General features: G+C 35.6%; 1 protein-coding gene across 5 annotated transcripts in view; it reads right to left on the reverse strand.

Moving 5' to 3' along the window:
- ATR (ATR serine/threonine kinase) overlaps positions 1-20706 on the reverse strand; it is a 126981-nt gene that overhangs the window by 92053 nt on the left and 14222 nt on the right. For all 5 annotated transcript variants that reach the window (XM_036242270.1, XM_036242272.1, XM_036242271.1 and 2 more), the window contains exons 7-17: positions 20122-20312; positions 19054-19206; positions 18309-18501; positions 17542-17804; positions 16482-16672; positions 16301-16401; positions 15941-16112; positions 15170-15340; positions 13484-13678; positions 11559-11744; positions 2048-2140 (exon numbers count right to left, since the gene is read on the reverse strand). In XM_036242270.1, the coding sequence (XP_036098163.1) occupies positions 2048-2140; positions 11559-11744; positions 13484-13678; positions 15170-15340; positions 15941-16112; positions 16301-16401; positions 16482-16672; positions 17542-17804; positions 18309-18501; positions 19054-19206; positions 20122-20312 (1909 nt within the window). The remainder of the gene's footprint in view (positions 1-2047; positions 2141-11558; positions 11745-13483; positions 13679-15169; positions 15341-15940; positions 16113-16300; positions 16402-16481; positions 16673-17541; positions 17805-18308; positions 18502-19053; positions 19207-20121; positions 20313-20706) is intronic.

Here is a 20706-nt window from a genome sequence, read left to right on the forward strand (position 1 = left end):
TCAAATTTATTAAGAATACCTGCTCTGGCTGGTTTGCTCTGTGGTTAGAGCACTGGCCTGCAGATCAAAGATCAATGGTTTGATTCCGGTCAAGGGCATGTACCTGCATTGCAGGTTCAATCCATCATCCCAGTCCGGGTCATGCGAGAGGCAACCAATCGTTGTGTCTCTCTCACATCAATGTTTCTCTCTCTCTTCCACTCTCTCTAAAATAAATCAATGGAAAAATATCCTCAGGTGAGAATCAACAACAACAACAAAAAGAATATAATACCCGTTCTGGCTAGGTAGCTCAGTTGATTGGAGCATTGTCCCATATACCAAAAAAAATTTCAGGTTCGATTCCTAATCAGGGCATGTACAGGAAGCAACTGATCAATGTTTCTCTCTCACATTGATGTTTCTCTCTCTTTCTTTATTGCTCCCTCCCTCCATCCATCTCTCTATAAAATAAAATTTAAAAATATCCTCGGGTAAGGATTTATATATATATGTATACACACACACACACACATTCGCACACATATAAAATGTTTATATATACAGTCGGCCCTCATTTATTATGGTTAATCAGTTCCAGACTCTACCGTGATAACTGAATTTCCTCAAAGTAGGATTCCTTATTTATATACAGTTGTCCCTTGCCACTTCGCACTTCTACTTTCGCGGCTTCACTCTATCGCGGTTTATTCAAGTGTACTATTTGAAAAAACACACTAGAGTAAAGCTGCAAAAGTCGAAGCATGAAGTGACGAGGGACAACTGTATGTTTATATATATGTTTATATAAACTATAAACATGTATATTCACACATATATATACCCATACATGTATATATAATAGCCACTGTTTGATTTTCTTCAAATCCATCCCAAACTGCTATGCAGTACATGCATTTTCATCCTAATGGTACTAAATTCAAGATGCTCTGAATTTAGTAAAACAAATAACTGATGACACACCCACAAAATAATACACACATTCTCTTGTGTGTGAAACAGAATCAGACTTGTATCAACAGCTCCAGAGTCTAATGAAAGAGTAAAGAAATTCTCTAATCAACCTTAACTATATGCCTAAACATGCAAGTTCTTTAGGTTTAAAACAAACTCTAGTTTTCTTAGATTTTAGGTTCTCTCACATGGGATGACAATAAGAAAAAATCCATGTAGGTGGATTAGAAGTTGTTTGGGGGATTATATTTATCAGTTGACACCAAAGAACAAGTACTAGTTGCTTAAGTTTGTAGAGTTTAATATTGTATCATGTCTTTCCTGGCTCCTTAAAGATTATTATGAGAAGGGTAGTACAGACTGAAATAAAATTCTATTCATGGAATTTTACTGACTGCAGAGGTAGAAAGCAAATCAATATTTAAACTTCTATCCCAATCTATGAACAAAAATTTCCAGTGGTAACCAATTGTTAGAGCAATCATGATACTTTACTGTGCCAAATACATTTAAACATAAACTGACAAATAATTGAAGTTACTTTACTTATTATAGATAACCTAGCAGTTTTGGTGTTCAAAAACACCACGGGCCATGACACACATCAGACCAATGTGGACTAATAAATTCAACCTTTCTCTGAGCTATCAGTGATTGTTAGTCTCTTTTTTCCCACTGAGCTAGATGTTATGATAATGTGAGCCTGAAACTGTTGGGGCCAACACCTACCACTTAAGCATAGAACCAATCCCGGGGGAATTGGAGTTAAGAAACTGATTCTGAGAACACTTTGCCCAAAACCAAGCAATACCCGAACCTATATTATCCCTCTACTTTTAGTTACAGAGTAACAAATTCCTTTCAGTCAATTGGGGTTGGGTTTTCTGTCCCTTATTTTAGAAAGACCTGAAAATGATATAATTCTTCTTTTTAGACTCCCTAGAAGCTTACACAAGTTGTTCAGTAGTACAGAATATCATGTTTTATTATTTCTTATCTTTAAATATTTGCAAGTAGTAGCAAATATTATGTCTCCTACATATTCTACATGAATTTTACTCCAGCACTCTGCAACTCAAATATCACTACCTACCATTTTCTTGTCTTCAATGCCAACACTGGAGCTCAGTAACTGCATGTTAAAAAAGGCCAAAATGCCCAACAACTTGGGTTGTAAATAATCAGCCTAAGGGAAAAACAAATAGATATTATGTAAATTTTATACAGATCAAATTCTATAAACCAACAATTTATTATCTAACATCATTTCTATTTTACCTTTTAGAATAACAGAAATAGATACTTGGTGAATTAAATTTCTCCAGATGCATATATTTTCACATCTAGTATTTTTTAAAAATTCATGAAACTGATTTATAATCACCATGATTAAACAGTGCTGTCTAAAGAAAGTCATAAGCTTTTGAATTCTGGACTGAGTAGGGGTGGGATGCTCAGGATCTGATTCACATCAGGACCCAAAGTGGAGAGGACATTTATCTTAAGGAGAAGAAGAATAGGAAAAGACAAATGACTGTCATTCTAGAGAATTTAGAGTTAAGTTGAAAAAAAAAAATGGTACCCTGCCAGAACAGTGGTCTGACATAGGGGTCATTATCTCCTGAGGTAATAGTGGTAAAGGGATAGAAGGTTATGGGCATCAACAGTTATAGACTAGGTATCACTGACCATGGCACTCTAACTTAATTCTTTCTTGAAAGAGGGTCCTAGAGGAGAGGGTATGGGCTTTAAGTCAGCCAGACCTGAGCCTGAATCCTAATTTTGATACTTCATAGTGTGTGATTGTGGATAAGTTACTTTAACTCCTCTGAGTCTGTAAAATGGGAACAAAGAAATCACCTATTATATACAGTTGTTGTAGAGGTTAAATAAGATAACATGTCAAGTACTGAGAATATAGTAGTTACATATATTTAAGTTGTTAATATTATAACAAACTGGGAATGTGAGTAATCTGCAAAGAATATTCCTCTTTCAAAATCTTTATATACAGTCAGAAAAGGCGAAATTAAAAGGGCTGGGGAATAGTAGCAATAAAAGTATTTTCAAACTCTGGAAGGAAGTTGCATTGCTTGATGGTGAGGTATCTGATTTCGGGATCTCCAGGTTACATACACTGCCAAGGGGAGAAATGGGGTACGAGGGTGTATGGTATCACACGACAGAAAAGAACTTAATGTCCAACATGTCTCTCCAGATTAGATGCTGGGATAAATTTTTCTCTTGCTAAGCATAGAGAATCATCTGTCTTTCATGTCTTAATTATATTTAATTGGCAAACGTCTAATTGAATTAAGACTTACTTTTAGATTTCATAATCCATAATTCACTAATTGCATGGTTCCAGCCCATGCTTCTTAAATAAAAAGCAGACATAGGTGACACTCACACAGTCTATGTTAACATTCTAATTTTAAAGCTCTTGCATTTAGACAAATACTTCATTCATCTACCACTCACCAAATATGTATTATCTATGCCCAGAATACTATGTCAGGTTCAGGTGTACAAGATAAGCAAATCACTTTCTCCCTGCTAGTTTACATGGGAGACTAATATGAGTGGAGGATATTAAACAGGTAAATATGGAAATAAGGTTGCAAAAACTGTTATATGGAAATAAACATAATCACATGACAGAGAAGAACTGGGATGAGGGAGTTTAGATAAGGTGATCAGGAAACTCTGAGATCTAAAGAATGAGAAATATCCAGAAGAGTATTCCAAGTATTATTATTCCAATAGATTAGTGTTAGGGCTCTAAAGCAGGAAAAAGCTTGACATGTTTAAGAAACACAAATAAACAATACTAAAAGACAGGAAGATAGGAATAAAATAGTTGTACAATATGAGGGTGGAAAGGTACCAGATCAGTGTCTTTCTTATAGATTTTACTTTAAGAGCAATGAAAACCATAAGAAGGAGTTTCAGCAAGGGAATGACATGAGCTTAAGTTGTAAAAAGAACACTTTGAATGCTGCTTAAATAATTGAGTAAAGATGTAGGAAGGGAAGAGTGAAGGGAGAGAACAGTTAGGAGGTTTTGCAGTTGTCCAGGATAAAGATGACGGTCAGTTGCATGAGATGGAAAGATATATTATGGAGATAGATGTGATAGGGCTTACTGATATTTAATTATAAAGCATGAAAGAAATGAAGGGCTTATGAATGCCTCCCAGGTTTTGATTTGAGCAACTAGATACCATTTCCTGAGATAGAGAAGACCTGGAGATAAACAGGTGAGAAATGGAAAACAAAGATCTCTAACAGACATGTTATATTTAGACTTGTTTGAGATGCTTAGAGGATGCATAGAGGAAGTTGGATAGTTTCTGTCTGCCATCCTCTCCCACTCTAGGATCCATTCTCTGCTCTTTTCTGCACTGCTCTGTGCCTGGGAGGCTTACCAGATTTCACCCTTCAATATCTCTTTCCTCCTGGCCTCCCACTGAATTCAGTCAACAGGAAACACCAATGGAGCAACTAAGGGAAAAGCACTTGTATTTCCTGCTCCTTCTCAGTATTGAGGTGGTTCTGGAAGTGGCTGCATCCTTACACAATGAGAGAACTATAACTGCTCCCCCCCCTCCCCCAATACCATGGTTCTAGCTCTCCATCAGGTTCTGGTAACACCAATTCTTCTCCTTACCCAAGACTAAGGGAAGCATAAGTTTTCCTGTCCCTGGATTACTTAACATTTCCTGCTTGCTCTCTTAACCTTGATATGACAATAGTAAGAGTCCCTTTACTATATTATTTTCAGTTAAACATTTTTGTGTATACCATCTACTTCCTGCCAGGACCTAACCTGTATAAATCCACAAGTACAAAGCTCAGAAAAGATCTAGACTGGAATTTCAACAATAAAATCATTAAAATATAAAGTATATTAAAGCAAAGGACCAGCCCTGGCCAGTTTGGCTCAGCGGTTAGAGCGTCAGCCTGCGGTCCAGAGAGACACGGGTTCGGTTCCCGCTAAGGGCGCGTACCTCGGTTGCAGTTTGTCCCCGGCCCTGGTTGGGTTGTGCAGGTGGCAGCCACTCGATGTGTCCCTTTCACGTCGATGTTTCTCTCTTTCACTTCCTCTCTCTCCCTCCCACACTATCTGAACAAAAAATGAAAAAATGTCCTCAGGTAAAGATAAAAAAAATAAAATAAAATAAAAAAGCAAAGGACCAGATGAGACTAGATGCTCTTTCATTTAGGGAGAAAATGTTGATAGAAAAAAAGGCCCAATTACATAGTCCTAAATCAGTCTAACATTTTACAGGATAAAGTAAAGTAGAGAGAAAGGAAATGAGTGGACAATGAAGCAAAAAGGAAATCAAGAAAATGTGGTATTAGGATAGACCGCATGTTAGAACACAAACAAGTCTCAATAAATTTACGAAGAGTGAAATCATATCAAGCATCTTCTCTGATCATAATGGTATGAAACTAGAAATCAACCACAAGAAAATATGAAAAACACACAAAGTCATGAAGGCTAAATAACATCTTACTAAACAATGAATGGATTAACAATGAGATCAAAGAAGAAATCAAAAGTTACCAGGAGACAAATGAAAATGAGAACACAACAACCCAAAATTTATGGGACACAGCAAAAGTAGTCCTAAGCGAGAAATTCATAGCATTACAGGCCTACTCAGGAAATGGGAAAACTCTCAAATAAACCTAACATTACACTTAAAGGAAACGAAATAAAAAAGACTAATAAAGCCCAAAGTGAATAGAAGGAAGAAAGTAATAAAGATCAGGGCAGAAATAAACAAAATACAGTCTAAAAAAAGAATACAAAAGATCAATGAAACCAAGAGCTGGTTCCTTGGAAAAGATAAATCAGATTGACAAACCTTTAACCAGACTCATCATGAAACAAAGATAGATGACACAAATAAATATAATCAGAAATGAAAGAGACAACTGACACCAAAGATATACAGAAAACTGTAAGAAAATATTGCAAACAACTATATACCAACAAAATGAACAATCTGGACAAAATGTTCTATTCCTAGAAACATACAATCTTCTAGAAGTTAATCAGAGAATCTGAATAGACAGATTAAAACTAATAAAATTGAAAAACTCCGTGGTTACCGCATCAGCCGGTGGACCAGAGAGTCCTGGGTTCAGTTCCCACTAAGGGCACATACCTCCATTGCAGTTTGTCCCTGGCCCCGGTTGGGGTCGTGTGGGTGGCAACCAGTTGATGTGTCTCTCTCACATCGATGTTTCTCTCTCTCTCTTTTCCCCCCTCTATCTGAAGATAAATGCAAAAATATCCTCAGGTGAGGATAAAATAAGTAATAAATAAATAAAAACTGAAACAGTAATTTTAAAAAACTAACAACAAATAAAGGTTCTGGACCAGATAACTTCACAGGTGAATTTTATCAAACATTCAAAGAACTAACACCTATCCTTCTCAAACTATTCCAAAGATTTCAAGAAGAGGAAAGACTTCCAAACTCATTTTATGAAGCCAGCATTATCCTAAGTCCAAAACCAGATAAAGACACTACAAAAAAAAAAAATTATAGGCCAATATCCTTGATGAACATAAATGATAAAATTCGCAACAAAATATAAGTAAACCAGACCCAGCAATACATTAAAAAGATCATACACCATGACCAAGTGGGATTTATTCTGGGAATGCAAGGCTGGTAAAATATCTGCAAAACAATAAATGTGATACACCACATAAACAAAATGAAAGATAAAAACCACATGATCATATCAATAGATGCAGAAAAAGCATTTGATAAAAATCCAGCACCTATTTATGATAAAAACTCTCAACAAAGTAAGAATAAAGGAAACATATCTCACCATAATAAAGGCCATATATGACAAACCCAAAGCCAACATCATACTCAATGGGCAAAAACTACAAGTGTTCCCTTTGAGATTGAGAACAACACAGGATGTCTGCTTTCACCACTCCTATTCAACACAGTACTGGGAAGCCTAGCCATAGCAATCAGACAAGAAGAAGAAATTAAAGGTATCCAAACTGGAAAGAAAGAAGTAAAACTGTCATTATTTGCAGATGACATGATATTGTACAGAGAAAACCCTAAAGACTCCACCAAAAAGCTACTAGATCTAATAAATGAAATTGGCAAAGTAGCAGAATACAAAATTAATATTTAGAAATTGGTGGCATTTTTATATACCAATAATGAACTATCAGAAAGAGAAACTAAGAAACAATACCATTTACTATTGCAACAACAAAATAAGGTACCTAGGAATAAATTTAACCAAGTAGGTAAAAGACCTGTACTTGGGAAACTATGTGACACTGAAGAAAGAAACTGAGGAAGATACAGATGGAAGCATATACCATGTTCATGGATTATTAGAATTAACATCATTAAAATGCCTATACTACCCAAAGCAATCTACAGATTCAACGCAATTCCTATTAAAATACCAAAGGCATATTTCACAGATCTAGAACAAATATTCCAAAAATTCATATGAAACCTCAAAATACTCCCAATAGCTTCAGCAATCTTGAGAAAGAAGAAACAAGTTGGAGGTATCACAACACCTAAAAACAACTATACTACAAGGCCACTGTAATCAAAGCAGCCTGGTACTGGCATAAGAAAAGGCATTAGATCAGTGGAACAGAACAGAGAGCACAGAAATAAACTCACACCTGTATGGTCAATTAATATTTGATAAAAGAGGCAAGAGCATACAATAGAGTAAGGAAAGAATCTTCAATAATGTTAGGGAAACTGGACAGGTACATGCAAAAAAAATGAAACTAGACCACTGACTTACAGCATACACATGAATAAACCCAAAATGGATAAAAGATTTAAATATAAGTCGTGAAACCCTAAAAATTCTACAAAAACACATAGGCAGTAAAATCTCAGACATATCTTGTAGCAATATTTTTGCTGACTTGTCTAGTAGGGCAAGGGAAACAAAGGAAAAAATAAACAAATGGGAGTACATCAAACTAAATATCTGTATAGAAAATAAACCATAAACAAAATGAAAAGGGAACCTACAGTACAGGAAAACATATTCACCAATGGTATATCTGGTAAGTGGTTAATTTCTAAAATATATAAAGAACTTATACAACTTAATTATAGGAAAACAAACAATCCAATTTAAAAATAGGCAAAGGGACTGAGGCACCAGGGCTATTCCTCCTGGCCTGGCAGGAGTGGGAGTCTGGAGGATGGTATTGAGTGGAATAACAGGTGGGTGAGAAGCCTCCAGGGTGGTTGCCTCTGACAGTGCTGCTTACTCTCAGTGCCCCTTGCTCCCAGGTTGTAGCCTCCTATCAGATAATCCACCAGAGGAGGCCGAGTCTGAATTGCGGCTAGACAGTAGGGATGGTCTGGCTCCTCAGCAGTGATAGCCGGATCCTGGCCCACCCTTGCCATCGATGCCTGCAGCTATGATGAACCGGAGGGGCATCAGCTCATTGGCCACCGCCAACTACCTGCTCTGTACCAACTGCTGGAAAGTACTGCAGAAGGATAAAAGAATCAGGGTAACACAACCCCTGATAAGAGGAGCAAGTGCCTTTATTCCAGAGAAGAAAGTTGCCCAAGCAAACACAGTAGATGAACATACTAACTTGTTTATGGAAGAATATGCTACATCCGGTTGTCTGGACATCACCGAGGTCATAAGTCTGTACATTCAGTAGTTGGAGTCTTTCCTGCAGAGCCAATTCTACATGCTGCGCATGGACAGTCCCCTTCCTCTACCACACAGACACTACATCACAATACTCATTGCAGCTAGACATCAGTGTTCTTACTTAATAAACATGCATGCGGATGAATTTCTAAAAACTGGAGATATTGCTGAGTGGCTGGTTTAGAATATGCACCACGAAGACTGAAAAATCTCTCTCTTCCTCCCTCCCTCTCTTCCACTCTATCTAAAAATGAATGGAAAAATATCCTCAGGTGAGGATTAACACACACACACAAAAAGTAATCAATTCTGTGTGTCAAAGTTTAGCCATTTTTGTAGGGCAGCTGTAATGTGCAATAATATGTTTTCTTTTTCTTGATGCTTAACATTACTAAAAATTGCAAAAATAATACTGAGGGGGGCTACTCTGTATTGTTTCTAGTTGAATTTTGGGAAACTGATCATAAATCATGAACCTGGTGTGTTAATGCTTAACTTCAGAAATTTGGGGTTTGTGTATATGTGTACTTCTCTCCCCACCTTTTTTGTTGTTGTTGTTGTTAAATAAGTAAACGTGCTTACAATCTGCTCAAACAATTATTTCTTCAGATATTGGAATTCAGCAAATAACCTCCTCTGGGCATTCTCAACTTTTCAAATTGTGTCCTAAATCTGGTAGAGGAAAAGCATGCACTGTTGAATTAGGCTCCTCACAGGACACATCCCTATGTCCCCAAGAGAATACTTGTCAGGCACTATTATTTTTTATTGTTTGTTTCTTTTTTTTTTTTTTACTGCTATTGGCAATAACATGAAACGTGATACAGCCAATGTCCATAATTTAATGTAAAATTAATCATGATGAATTCGATAGCATGCTACTGAAATGCCAAATTTAGTGATTTTATTTCTGCTCTGAAACAGAAGTTTCAGTTTTCCATATCAGATGTTTATGTTAAAAGTGGAATTATACACACACACAAAGAAAAAAATGGGCAAAGCACCTGAATAGACTCTTCTCCAAAGAGAACATACACGTAGCCAAAAGAAACATGAAAAATGCTCAATGTCACTAATCATCAGAGAAATGCAAATTAAAACCAGAATGAAATATCACCTCACACCTGCTAGAATGGCTACCATCGGTAAATCAACAAACAAGTGCTGGCAAGGATGTGGACAAAGGGAACCCCACTGTGAAAATCAGTATGGAGCTTCCTTAAAAAATTAAAAATGAAACTGTTTTTTGACCCAGTGATTCTACTTCTGGGAATACATCCTAAGAACCCCGAAACACCAATTTGAAAATATATGCACCCCTATGTTCAAAGCAGCGTTATTTACAATAGCCAAGATCAGGAAACAGCCCAAGTGCCCATCAGTAGGTGAGTGGATAAAAAAAGCTGTAGTATACTTACACAATGGACTATTACACAGCCATAAATAAGAAGGAAATCTTATCTTTTGCAACAGCATGGATAGACCAGAGATTATTGTGTTAAGTGAATTAAGTCAGTCAGAGAAAGACAAGTGCTATATGATCTCACTTATATGTGGAATCTAATGAACAAAATTAACTGATGAACAATACAGAAACAGAGGCATCGATACATGGAACACACTGACAGCTGTCTGAGAGGAGGAGGGTGAGGGACTGGATGAAAGAAGGTGAAGTGATTAGCCAAAGAACATACATGCATAACCCACAGACACAGACAACAGTGCGGTAATGGCCAGAGGCAAAGGAGGCTGGGGCTGGGTGAAGGTAGGCAAAAGAGGAGTGAGGGGTAGAGGTGGGAATGGGGACATCTGTAATAGTGTCAACAATAAACTAAAAAATAAAATGTGGTATCATAGATGCCATATAACAAAGGATGGTCAGTTGCACTGAAGGCTACTGAAAGGGTGAGTGAAATAGGAAAAGAGAAGCAACTACAGGACTTGACAGCAGGAAGACTGTTTTTGACCTTGACCAGAAGAATTTCAATAGAATAATAAGAACAGAGTTGGACTAGAATGAGCTAAAGAATTAATGAAAAAGAAGAAAGCAGAGCCCTGGCCAGTTTGGCTCAGCGGTTAGAGCGTCGACCTGCGGTCCGGAGAGACCAGGGTTCGGTTCCCGCTAAGGGCACGTACTTCGGTTGCAGTTTGTCCCCGGCCCTGGTTGGTCGTGCGGGTGTCAGCCACTCGATGTGTCCCTTCACGTCGATGTTTCTCACTCTCTCTCCCTTCCTCTCTCTCCCTCACATTCTATCTGTACAAAAAATGGAAAAATATCCTCGGGTGAGGATAAAAAAAAAAAAGAAGAAAGCAGAGACAGAAACCTCTCAAGATATATTGCTGAGCCTGGGAATATTATTTGAGCCTGGGAATCTCTTGAAAAGATGGCAATCAAAAGGAAAAAAAAACAACAGGAAGCCTAAGGATTTATATGGTTTTTCAGATGAAAGAAATAAAATAGATATAAATTTAAGACTGCAAAAAATAAAAAGGAATACTATATACTCTAATTTCCCTTAAATCCAACAATGGATTTAAATATAGTTAGAACTGACAAGGTTAATATGTTGTGCCAAGAAAGAGGTTGTTGTGGGGAACTACAAATATATTCCAATCTACAGTTCACAAGTAGTAAAGAAAAATAAACATTTTTACCCAGTAAAAAAATAAAATCTAAAATAATTTGAAAATGTCTATTTTTTCAAAGCTAATATATGTTGTTAATGGCTTGCTATGAGCATACAATTTAAATTATCAACTTTTTCAAAATAAAAATCCCAATTTAAAATGTAAACTAATCTCTAGTATTCGAACAATGCACAAAACAGTTGTTTTTCCAATATTATAATGAAGCTACAAAAAGGAGAAAAAAACAAAACAATACAACTTATTTCTTACCATTAGTTCAGGTGATATGATATCTCTTGGGCCCTGATATGGATCATCACTAGATGCAAATGAGGCAAGTATTGACAAACCATTGAAAACCTGCTGATAATGTTCTCCAATACGTAGCAATAATTCATTATGCAATCCTTGGAAATCTTGTCTCAACAGGCTCCCCAGTTCAATTTCTGTTTCATTCTAATCCAAAGACACATTAAAAAAATTTTTTAACTATTTTTCTCCATACTAACATCGTGAAAATAAGTATATTGATTTTTTAAATATACTATTAGTAAGTCGGGGGCTCTAGATCATGTGGTAAGATTTACTAATGATATTTTAAAAAGGCAATGGAATAAGGGGGGGGGGCAGGAATGGGGAGGAGGGTGTCAATGGGGGGGATAAGGAGGGACATCTGTGATATTTTCAACAATAAAGATAAATTAAAACAAAACAAAAAAGGCAATGAATAAGATCTAAGTTGTCCAGCTACAGAAACAGCAAGATGCCAAATGATTCCTCAGACTTATTTGTAATATTTTAAAGATGCAATAAAAGTCATGTATTGATTTAGAAGAAAAAAAAGGGCAATGGGAAATTATTCTAATCTTGTTCTTTCCTGGTAGGTCTTCCATGGGCTATAGGTAATGAAGAGAAACTATCAGATTTTATTGGGAAATAAAATTTAAAAAGAAAGTCCTAGTTTTCTATAAGGTCTTAAAATGCCATCAACTCATTATTCATATGCACATAATCCCTGAGAAGAAATATAGTATAGTGGCTTAGAGTACAGCCTTTCTAGTAAGACGGCTGGAATTTAAATTCCAGCTTTGTCACTTATTAGTTGTACTGTGACTTGAATAAGTTACCTCATCTGACCTCTCTGTGCCTTAGTTTCCTCAACAATAAAAATGGAAAAATAACAGTATCTTTATCTCATTAGTAACAGTGAGTGAAATGATACATAAAATGTCTAGCAGTTTCTGATATACAGTAAGCACTCTATAAATAACTTTATTATCATTTCACCTCTATGATACAGATTTTCTTTCTCAAAATGAATAAATATACTCAATATTCAATAACTCTCATGTGGAAAGAGATCTACTGCTGGCATACAATGGAACACATGAAATAAATTAACGTCAGAGAAAATAGTAGTCACATATGCATATCACCCAGGTTCTCCTGTTCCCATGTAGTCTCATATTCTTCAAATACCATTGCTAATATGACACCAAAAAGACGCAAAAGCTATAATTTTCAATTTAAAAACTAGCAAGAGCCCTAGACAGTTTTGCTCAGCAGTTAGAGCACTGGCCCACAGATCAAAGGGTCATGGGTTCAATTCCGGTCAAGGGCACATGCCTCAGTTGCAGTTCAATCCCAGGCCCTGGTTGGGGTCATGCAGGAGGCGGCCAGTGTGCCTCTCTCACATCAATGTTTCTCTCTCTCTCCCTCCCAATCTATCTGAAAATCAATGGAAAAGTGTCCTTGAGTGAGGATTAAAAAAACAAAAAAACTAGCAGAAACTGAGCCAAACTGTAGTCAGAGCACTAAACTAAATGCTAACATTATACTACATTTGAAGGAAACTGCCTCTTACTATAGCTATAATTACTTGCATATCATTAGTCAACTTTTAGTACCAATCAATTAAACAATTCTAAAATGAAATTAGCTGAGAACCTGATTCATGAATGGATGATGATCATATGCCATTATGGTAAAATGATCAAAGAAAATAACAAAATAATAATTCTATTTAATAAGCTCCTCTAGGCCTAGTACAAAGCTCACTTACATAATACCATTTAAACTTGTATTACTCTAAGATAGGCTATAAATTACCCACTCTCCTTCCTATAAGAATGTTACTGCAGCTTCCTTTAATGATAATTTAAACAAGAGAAAAATATATATAAATATTCAATTACCTTTAGATAATGAAGGGCACGTTCTAATTCATCCTTGGAACAGGAACAGACCAAATGAGAAAAAATATATTTGAAGTTATTTATTAAAATCTCTCTACGATTGACATTTAATTGTTTTCCTAAAGTTCGAATGAGAGCAGAAGCTGCAGGACTTGCTTTGGCAGCAAGGTCAGGTAGCAGAACTTGTAATGTCCTCTGGGGAAAAAAAAAAACTACAATTACCAAAATGTACATTTGTCCAGATGATAAAATATTCAAATAAGCTATGTGCAAAAATATTTTTAAATGCCACACAAATTTGAAGTCCATGTATGACATCTGAAATCCTATTTACCATTTATTCATGCAACATATATTTACTGCACATATACTATGATTCAGGTATTACAGATAAAGTAGTGAAAACACAGGCAAAGTCCCTGATGACAAAGAGTTTACACTGCAGAGTGGGAGAGATGGACAATAAATAAGCTAATGTAGGTAAACAAGATACTTTTTCATGAGTGTGTATTAAAATGTACTCATGTGCTAAGGATAAGTTCCATGCCTGATTTATTATTTGAGCTAACTTGGACTTAGATAATAAACAAGAGTAACCATAAATACAATATTGTAAGTTTTTTTAGTCCTCCCCAAAGTACATGTTTTTATTGATTTTAGAGAGAGGATGGGGGAGGGAGGAAGGGAGGGGGAGAGAGGGAGGGAGAGAGAAACAGACAGACACATCAATGTTAAGAGGAAAACAGATCAGTTACACACTCCAAACAGGGATCAAACCCACAACCTAGATATGTGCCCTGACCAGGAATGGAATCAGCAACCTTTTGGTGTATGGGACGATGCTCCAACCAATTGAACCACCCAGCCAGGACAATATTTTAAGTTTTTTTTTTAAGTTAAAAAGTGAGCCCTGGCCAGTTTGGCTCAGCGGTTAGAGCGTTGACCTGCGGTCTGGAGAGACCTGGGTTCGGTTCCCGCTAAGGGCACCATACCTCGGTTGCAGTTTGTTCCCGGCCCTGGTTGGGTCGTGTGGGTGGCAACCACTTGATGTGTCCCTTTCACATCGATGTTTCTCTCTCTGTCTCTTTCTCTCTCTCTCCCTCCCACTCTATCTGAACAACAACAACAACAAAAAAGTGATATGACAAGTGTTGAAGAAAGCTTTTTTAACTCACCCACCCCAATACGGCAATAAATCTATTTTGATTTTGGTCTATTTCCCTTAAGATCTTGCTCATAAAATATACACAAAATTCCAAACATAAAATGGTTGGCCTTTCATTTATTCATTCAACATATATTTTATGAACACCTACTACATGTCAGTCACTATCCTATCACTGGAGATGTAATGCCCTCAGAGATGCTTACATCCTACTTGTGCTATATCTTTCAACCTAATATTAACCCTGTAAGACTGTTATAACATTATAAGGTAATTTATACAAAGTATTTATAATTATTACGTGAATGGTTAAAGAATATTCTATGACCTAAAATATTAGACATGTAGTTTCTTCTCAGGGTTTTTTGGGTGTACAATGTAGTGTGCAGATGATGTTTTATTGAGTTGTACATGTGAAACCTATACCCCCAAAATTCAATTAAAAATAAAAATATCTAGGATAAACACAAAATATTGAATTCAAAACCTCAAAATTAAGTCAACTATACTGTGCAACTTACAGTAAGGAAACGATTAAGATCAGGAAAGTCAAAAACATTGGCAATTTCAGACAATGTATTTAAAGCCATCTCTCTCTGGTGAACCATATCTTGCTTGCGCATCTCAGCATTCGGGCATGGAGTACTGGGAAGTACTGCCACCTGACTGGAGTGGAGGGATTCCACCAGAAACTAAAGCAAAATGATTTGTTAGTTTTCACACAAGGAAAAAAATTTAACTAATACTTTTTAAGCTAACATAACAAAGTATCAGACTGTTCTAAACACATCACCTGAATTGATGCTCATTTAATTGTTTTAACAACTTTAATGGAATAGATTATGTATAATCTCCCTTTTACAGGTAAGTAACCTGTATTAGTTAAGAAACTTGAGTACCTTGTTTAGGACAAAGCCAGTATCTTAACATATCTTAACTGCTCAGCATTAAGGAAATCAACCTTTTTAAAAACAAAGTACCTTATCCATAATATCAAAGCATAAAAGTTTATCATCACTAAAAGAAAGGCACCTCTTAATATATTAACAATAGAGCATGATAATCCAGTATATTATTATAAGGTGATTTTACCCCTCTTCCATTTATAATCTACATTTTTAGTCTAAGCTACTAAAATATAAAACTGGATCTAGATTATCTTAAATAACTGAATACATCATTTTTTAAAATATGTCATTCAAGGCAAGAAAAATAAAACACATATATGTTCTTTTATTAACTCTTATAAAGCACTGCTATTTCCTACAGTCAAGGCCAATGCTGATTCTCACCTGACAGATGGGTTTCTTATACTGGCTGAAAAAGTTTTGCAGTTTAACACTTTTAGCTGCAACCAGAGCTCTAATTTCCGTGTATGCTGCTCCAGAGACAGATGCTGACTTGGACAGTAAACAATGCAGTAAGTGCAAGAGTGCAAAAGGTACCAAATCTCCTTTTGCTGCCCTAAAATGAAAAAAAAAAGTTATCATCAATGCCTCAAAAATTAATGGAAATCCAAATAAACACATGCTAATATCACATTTCTTTCTATAATACCACATCTCTCTTATCACCATTTAAACACCGGGTAAATAAAAAAGGAGAATGGCCAAAATAAAAATAATGAAGTAAACAAATCCTGCCAAATATACCTTCCAATATCCCCTGTTGTAAGAATCAAGGTATCCTTCAACTCATTATTTCTTGAGATTTGAGCATGTGTATATGCTTCCTTCATTCTTAAGACAAAAAGCTAGAATAATAAAATTAATTAGTTAAAACTTTAAGGCCAGGTTTATAAAACACAAATGTTTAAAAATAAAAATTATCAACCTCTTTTATAAATCCATCTTCAGAGTCCAAGGATTCCAATATATGCTTGATATTTCCACTAAAAGCCACTCTAACATCCTTGTCTGGATCTTCCATTAAATTTAATAAAGTTCCAAGAACTGTTTTTACATCTGTTTCATCTTCTCTAAAATCCAGATGCTTACAAAGATGATGTAAATTATCTATGAAAGCTAAAGGGCAAGAGCATATTATTTCCTCATTTAGTACATTAAATATCAGAGCTTCACTGTAAGAAAATACTGTCAATAAATGATATGCTTCACAGAATTCTAAGTTGCCTTATAATGTCAATATTTAGTATTTAAATTTGTACAGCACACAAGATTGTGGAGAATTAAAATAAACTTAAATTTTAAATATACTTAATAAAAGTTATAAATAATTTAAAACTAAAATAAATCCTAGAATTTTTTAAGTTGTAATATGACTAGTAACTTAGGATTTTATATGTTACCAAGACTGACATAAAAGTATATTTCACTAATCTGAATAACTGTGAACTCAGCACAATCTTAGCCTTACTGTTAATTTTACATTAAAAGATTTAGGAAGTCCTAGAAACTACCTACCACGTACTGTTTCAAAGAACTTGAGAACAAGTTGCAAATTAGAACCCAAACAAATGGGTCCTCCAAGTATTTGTATAAATCTCATGCTCCCAACAAACCCATATACCATTACTATTAGACAGTGGTCAAGAAGATACAATCTATAGTTGTACAATAAATAACTATTTGAAGTTCTGAAGGTCCACAGTAGTGGCACAGAACACACTGAAGAGGATAGAGAATACTGAACCTCACTACATTGAAACAAACATCAGATATGCCCCATTATGCTGTCAAATCACAAGAGCATTTTATAAAATCCAAATATTACTTCCCTTGTTAGTTCTGTGATACAGTCATGCCATTTATAAACAATTACTACATAAGCATTGAACCTATCAAGCAAGTCTAATTTTTTAAGGCTTCAGGCTAATTTTATATTTTAAAAACATAGGTTAAGTAGGTTTTAAAATATTAAATAAATCACTCACCAAGTTTCACTAGACTAGGTACTTTTTCTTTCAGTAGGAAAAGGAATGGCTTGAAAATAGAAGCTCTTAGTCGAGATGATGAACATTCGTGTTGAGAAATGACTTTTAGGCTCTTACAGAAGAGTTCAGTAGGTCCATGTTCAGAAAAAGGTTCCGTTAAAGAACTAGTCAAATGAAACATGCCATGAAGTGTACAGACAAGCTGACCAAGTATAGAGGCAAATTCTTTCTTGACAATATCAGAATCATCTTTGACTTTATCTCTGGGGAAAAAGAGAAAAGGTACTAAACCTTCTTGCTTAATTCTGTGGTCTAAATAGTCTTGCTTAATTTGGGGCAAAAGTACTAGTAAGACAAAGCCTAGAAGAAAATACATTTAAATTCTAAAACTAAAGGCAACATTTGCTCTATTAACATTAGCAATTAGCCCTGGCCGGTTTTGTTCAGCGGTTAGAGCATCGATCTGTGGTCCTGAGAGACCCGGGTTCGGTTCCCGCTAAGGGCGCGTACCTTGGTTGCAGTTTGTCCCCGGCCCTGGTCGGTCGTGCGGGTGGCAGCCACTCGATGTGTTCCTTTCACATCGATGTTTCTCTCTCTCTCTCTCTGTTCCTCTCTCTCCCTCCCACTCTACCTGAACAAAAAAATGGGAAAATGTCCTCGGGTGAGGATATATATAAAAAAAAACAAAACATTAGCAATTAACATAAATATACATATATGATATTTCTAGTCAAGTTAAATATTCAAATTAAAATATTAGTACATACATAAGAATCTTAGGAACTCTGTTATAAGAATTCTGCTTCTGCAATAAGATAAAAAATCCATTAACACAACTTGTCCTGATTACTTCATGGGAGCTCTGCAGGGCCCAGCTGTAAACTGCTGTTCTCCATTCAAGGAATATTCTTCTTGGAAACAGAGTGAGAAGAAACACACATCGTGATTGTGCCTGTGGTGCTGAAAAATTAAGTCTATTAAATAAGACGTTTAAGTGTTAATTTTATACATACACACACATTCATTCTTTGTTGTAAAGTCAAATAACATCTAAAATACGTAGTATGTTTAATTAAAAGCTCCCTTTCCGAAAAGAAAACATGTTCACAGGAAAAGGTCTATGAACAATATTACTACATAATAAGGGAAATGCAAATTGAAAAGCAGATCCATCAAATAAAAAATACTGTTTTTAGATAGTTACCTCCTTGACACTGACATTTTAGATAGCAAAAATTATTAAGTGAGCATGTGAAACAATGGGAACTCCCACATTCTGCTAACAGGACTGTAAACTGGAACCACATTTTTGGAGAACGATGTAGCAGAATAAAGTTGAGGATGTGCAAATCCTACGCTTTCAAACGTTTTACACATCTAACTCATTTCTGAATTATTAAAAATGTACCTCCTCTTTTAACTACTGAAAAAACAGAGATAAATGTTAGAAGTCCCATACAGAGATGAGTTAAACCAAAACAAACACACAAACTGAATTTTGTGACCACTTACAGAAGCTTTCTGAAATCCTCTGGCTTAATGTTAAAAGATTAGTGGCAAATGTGGTCAATTTTAAAAAGCCATCATCAGAATGGGAATAAATCCATGGAAGTGAGAGCATTCCACATAAATCTTCCAGAATATGATCTTCAAATGAAGTTTTTACTACAGAAACACACAATAGGTGATTAATTATATCTTTTCCTTAATCCTATTTACCTATCTTTTTTTTCCTCAATGAAAACCGACATTTTAACCCTGGCTGGCTGGCTCAGTTGGTTGGAGCATCATCCCTTAGACCAAAAGGTTCGATTTCTGGTCAGGGCACATACCTAGGTTTCATGTTTGGTCCCAGGTCAGGGCTTGTATGGGTGGCAAACGATCGGTCTCTCTCTCACACTGATGTGTGTATGTGTGTGTGTGTGTGTGTGTGTTCCCGCTCTTCTTCTCTCTCTAAAATCAATTTAAAATAAAACATACACACACAAAAACCAGACATTCTAAAAAATCAAGTGGAATTAGATTAACAGGAGTTCTTAACATAGAGATGATGCTCTGAGGTCTATGAACCCCCACCCAAAATTTAATGTGACTTCATAAAAATATGCATCTATGCACTAAAAAAATTTTTTTTTCTTTATTGAGTTTTAGAGAGACAGGAAGGGAGAAGGAGAGGGAGACAGAAACACCGATGAGAGAGAACATCCACTGGCCGCCTCCTGCATGCCCCACCAGGAATTGAACCAGCGACCTCTTGGTGCATGGGTAGATGCTCAACCACTGAGCCACCCCAGTCAGGCGCATCAATGTATTTTTAAGGACCACAGTATTCTTCAGATTCTCAAATCAAAAAAAATTTTTAAAGTTATAAACAATTTCTACTGACTGGAAAAGATTAACAAATCAAAATACTACACAAATAAATTTGGAACTTGAAAATTACTGACAAGCTTAACAGAACTGAAATCAAGAAAACTTTCGTTTATTGCAAACATTTTTTCATTTACACCTTAGGCAAAAGAGATTTCTATACTGATTGTCTCTAAAAGTTACTTTGATTTACTGCTTATTTGTACTCACCTTGAATGTAAATCAAAGCATCATATATTTTTATCACTTTATCAATAATTGCCTCCAGATCAGGTTTCTGAACAGATTCCAACAAACTCCTACAGCTCTTAAGCACTTTTGTGTAAAAACCCAAAGAAATCCAAGTTATTACTACTGAAGTTTTCTTCTTACACTTCTGTTGAGAATCCTTGAAATTATGGCTGCAGTTAATACATTTTTAAGACATGGATTAAAATGAATTGTTAGTCAAACCTAATATTGTAGTAAGCCAAAAGAAATTGTGAGTATAAAATATACAACTTTAAACTAATTCAAAGTAAATATGTAAATCAATTAATATGTCATTATTTTAAGTTTAATCTCTTTATATCTTTCTAATCACTTTTAGGATTTGGTAATTAATCTAAGATATTTAAATCCTTTCTTAATAACAGGACAAGGAGAGACTTCAGCCTAATTAGCTATTCCTTCAAGTTATCCCAAATTCCAAATTAAATGCAACATGAATCAATAGTTTCTTTTTTTTTTTTAATCCTCACCTGAGGATATTTTTCTATTTATCTTCAGATAGTGAGAGGGAGAGGGAAAGAAACA

This window comes from Molossus molossus, unplaced genomic scaffold (assembly GCF_014108415.1).
Source record: "Molossus molossus isolate mMolMol1 unplaced genomic scaffold, mMolMol1.p scaffold_m16_p_5, whole genome shotgun sequence".
NCBI lineage: Eukaryota > Metazoa > Chordata > Mammalia > Chiroptera > Molossidae > Molossus > Molossus molossus.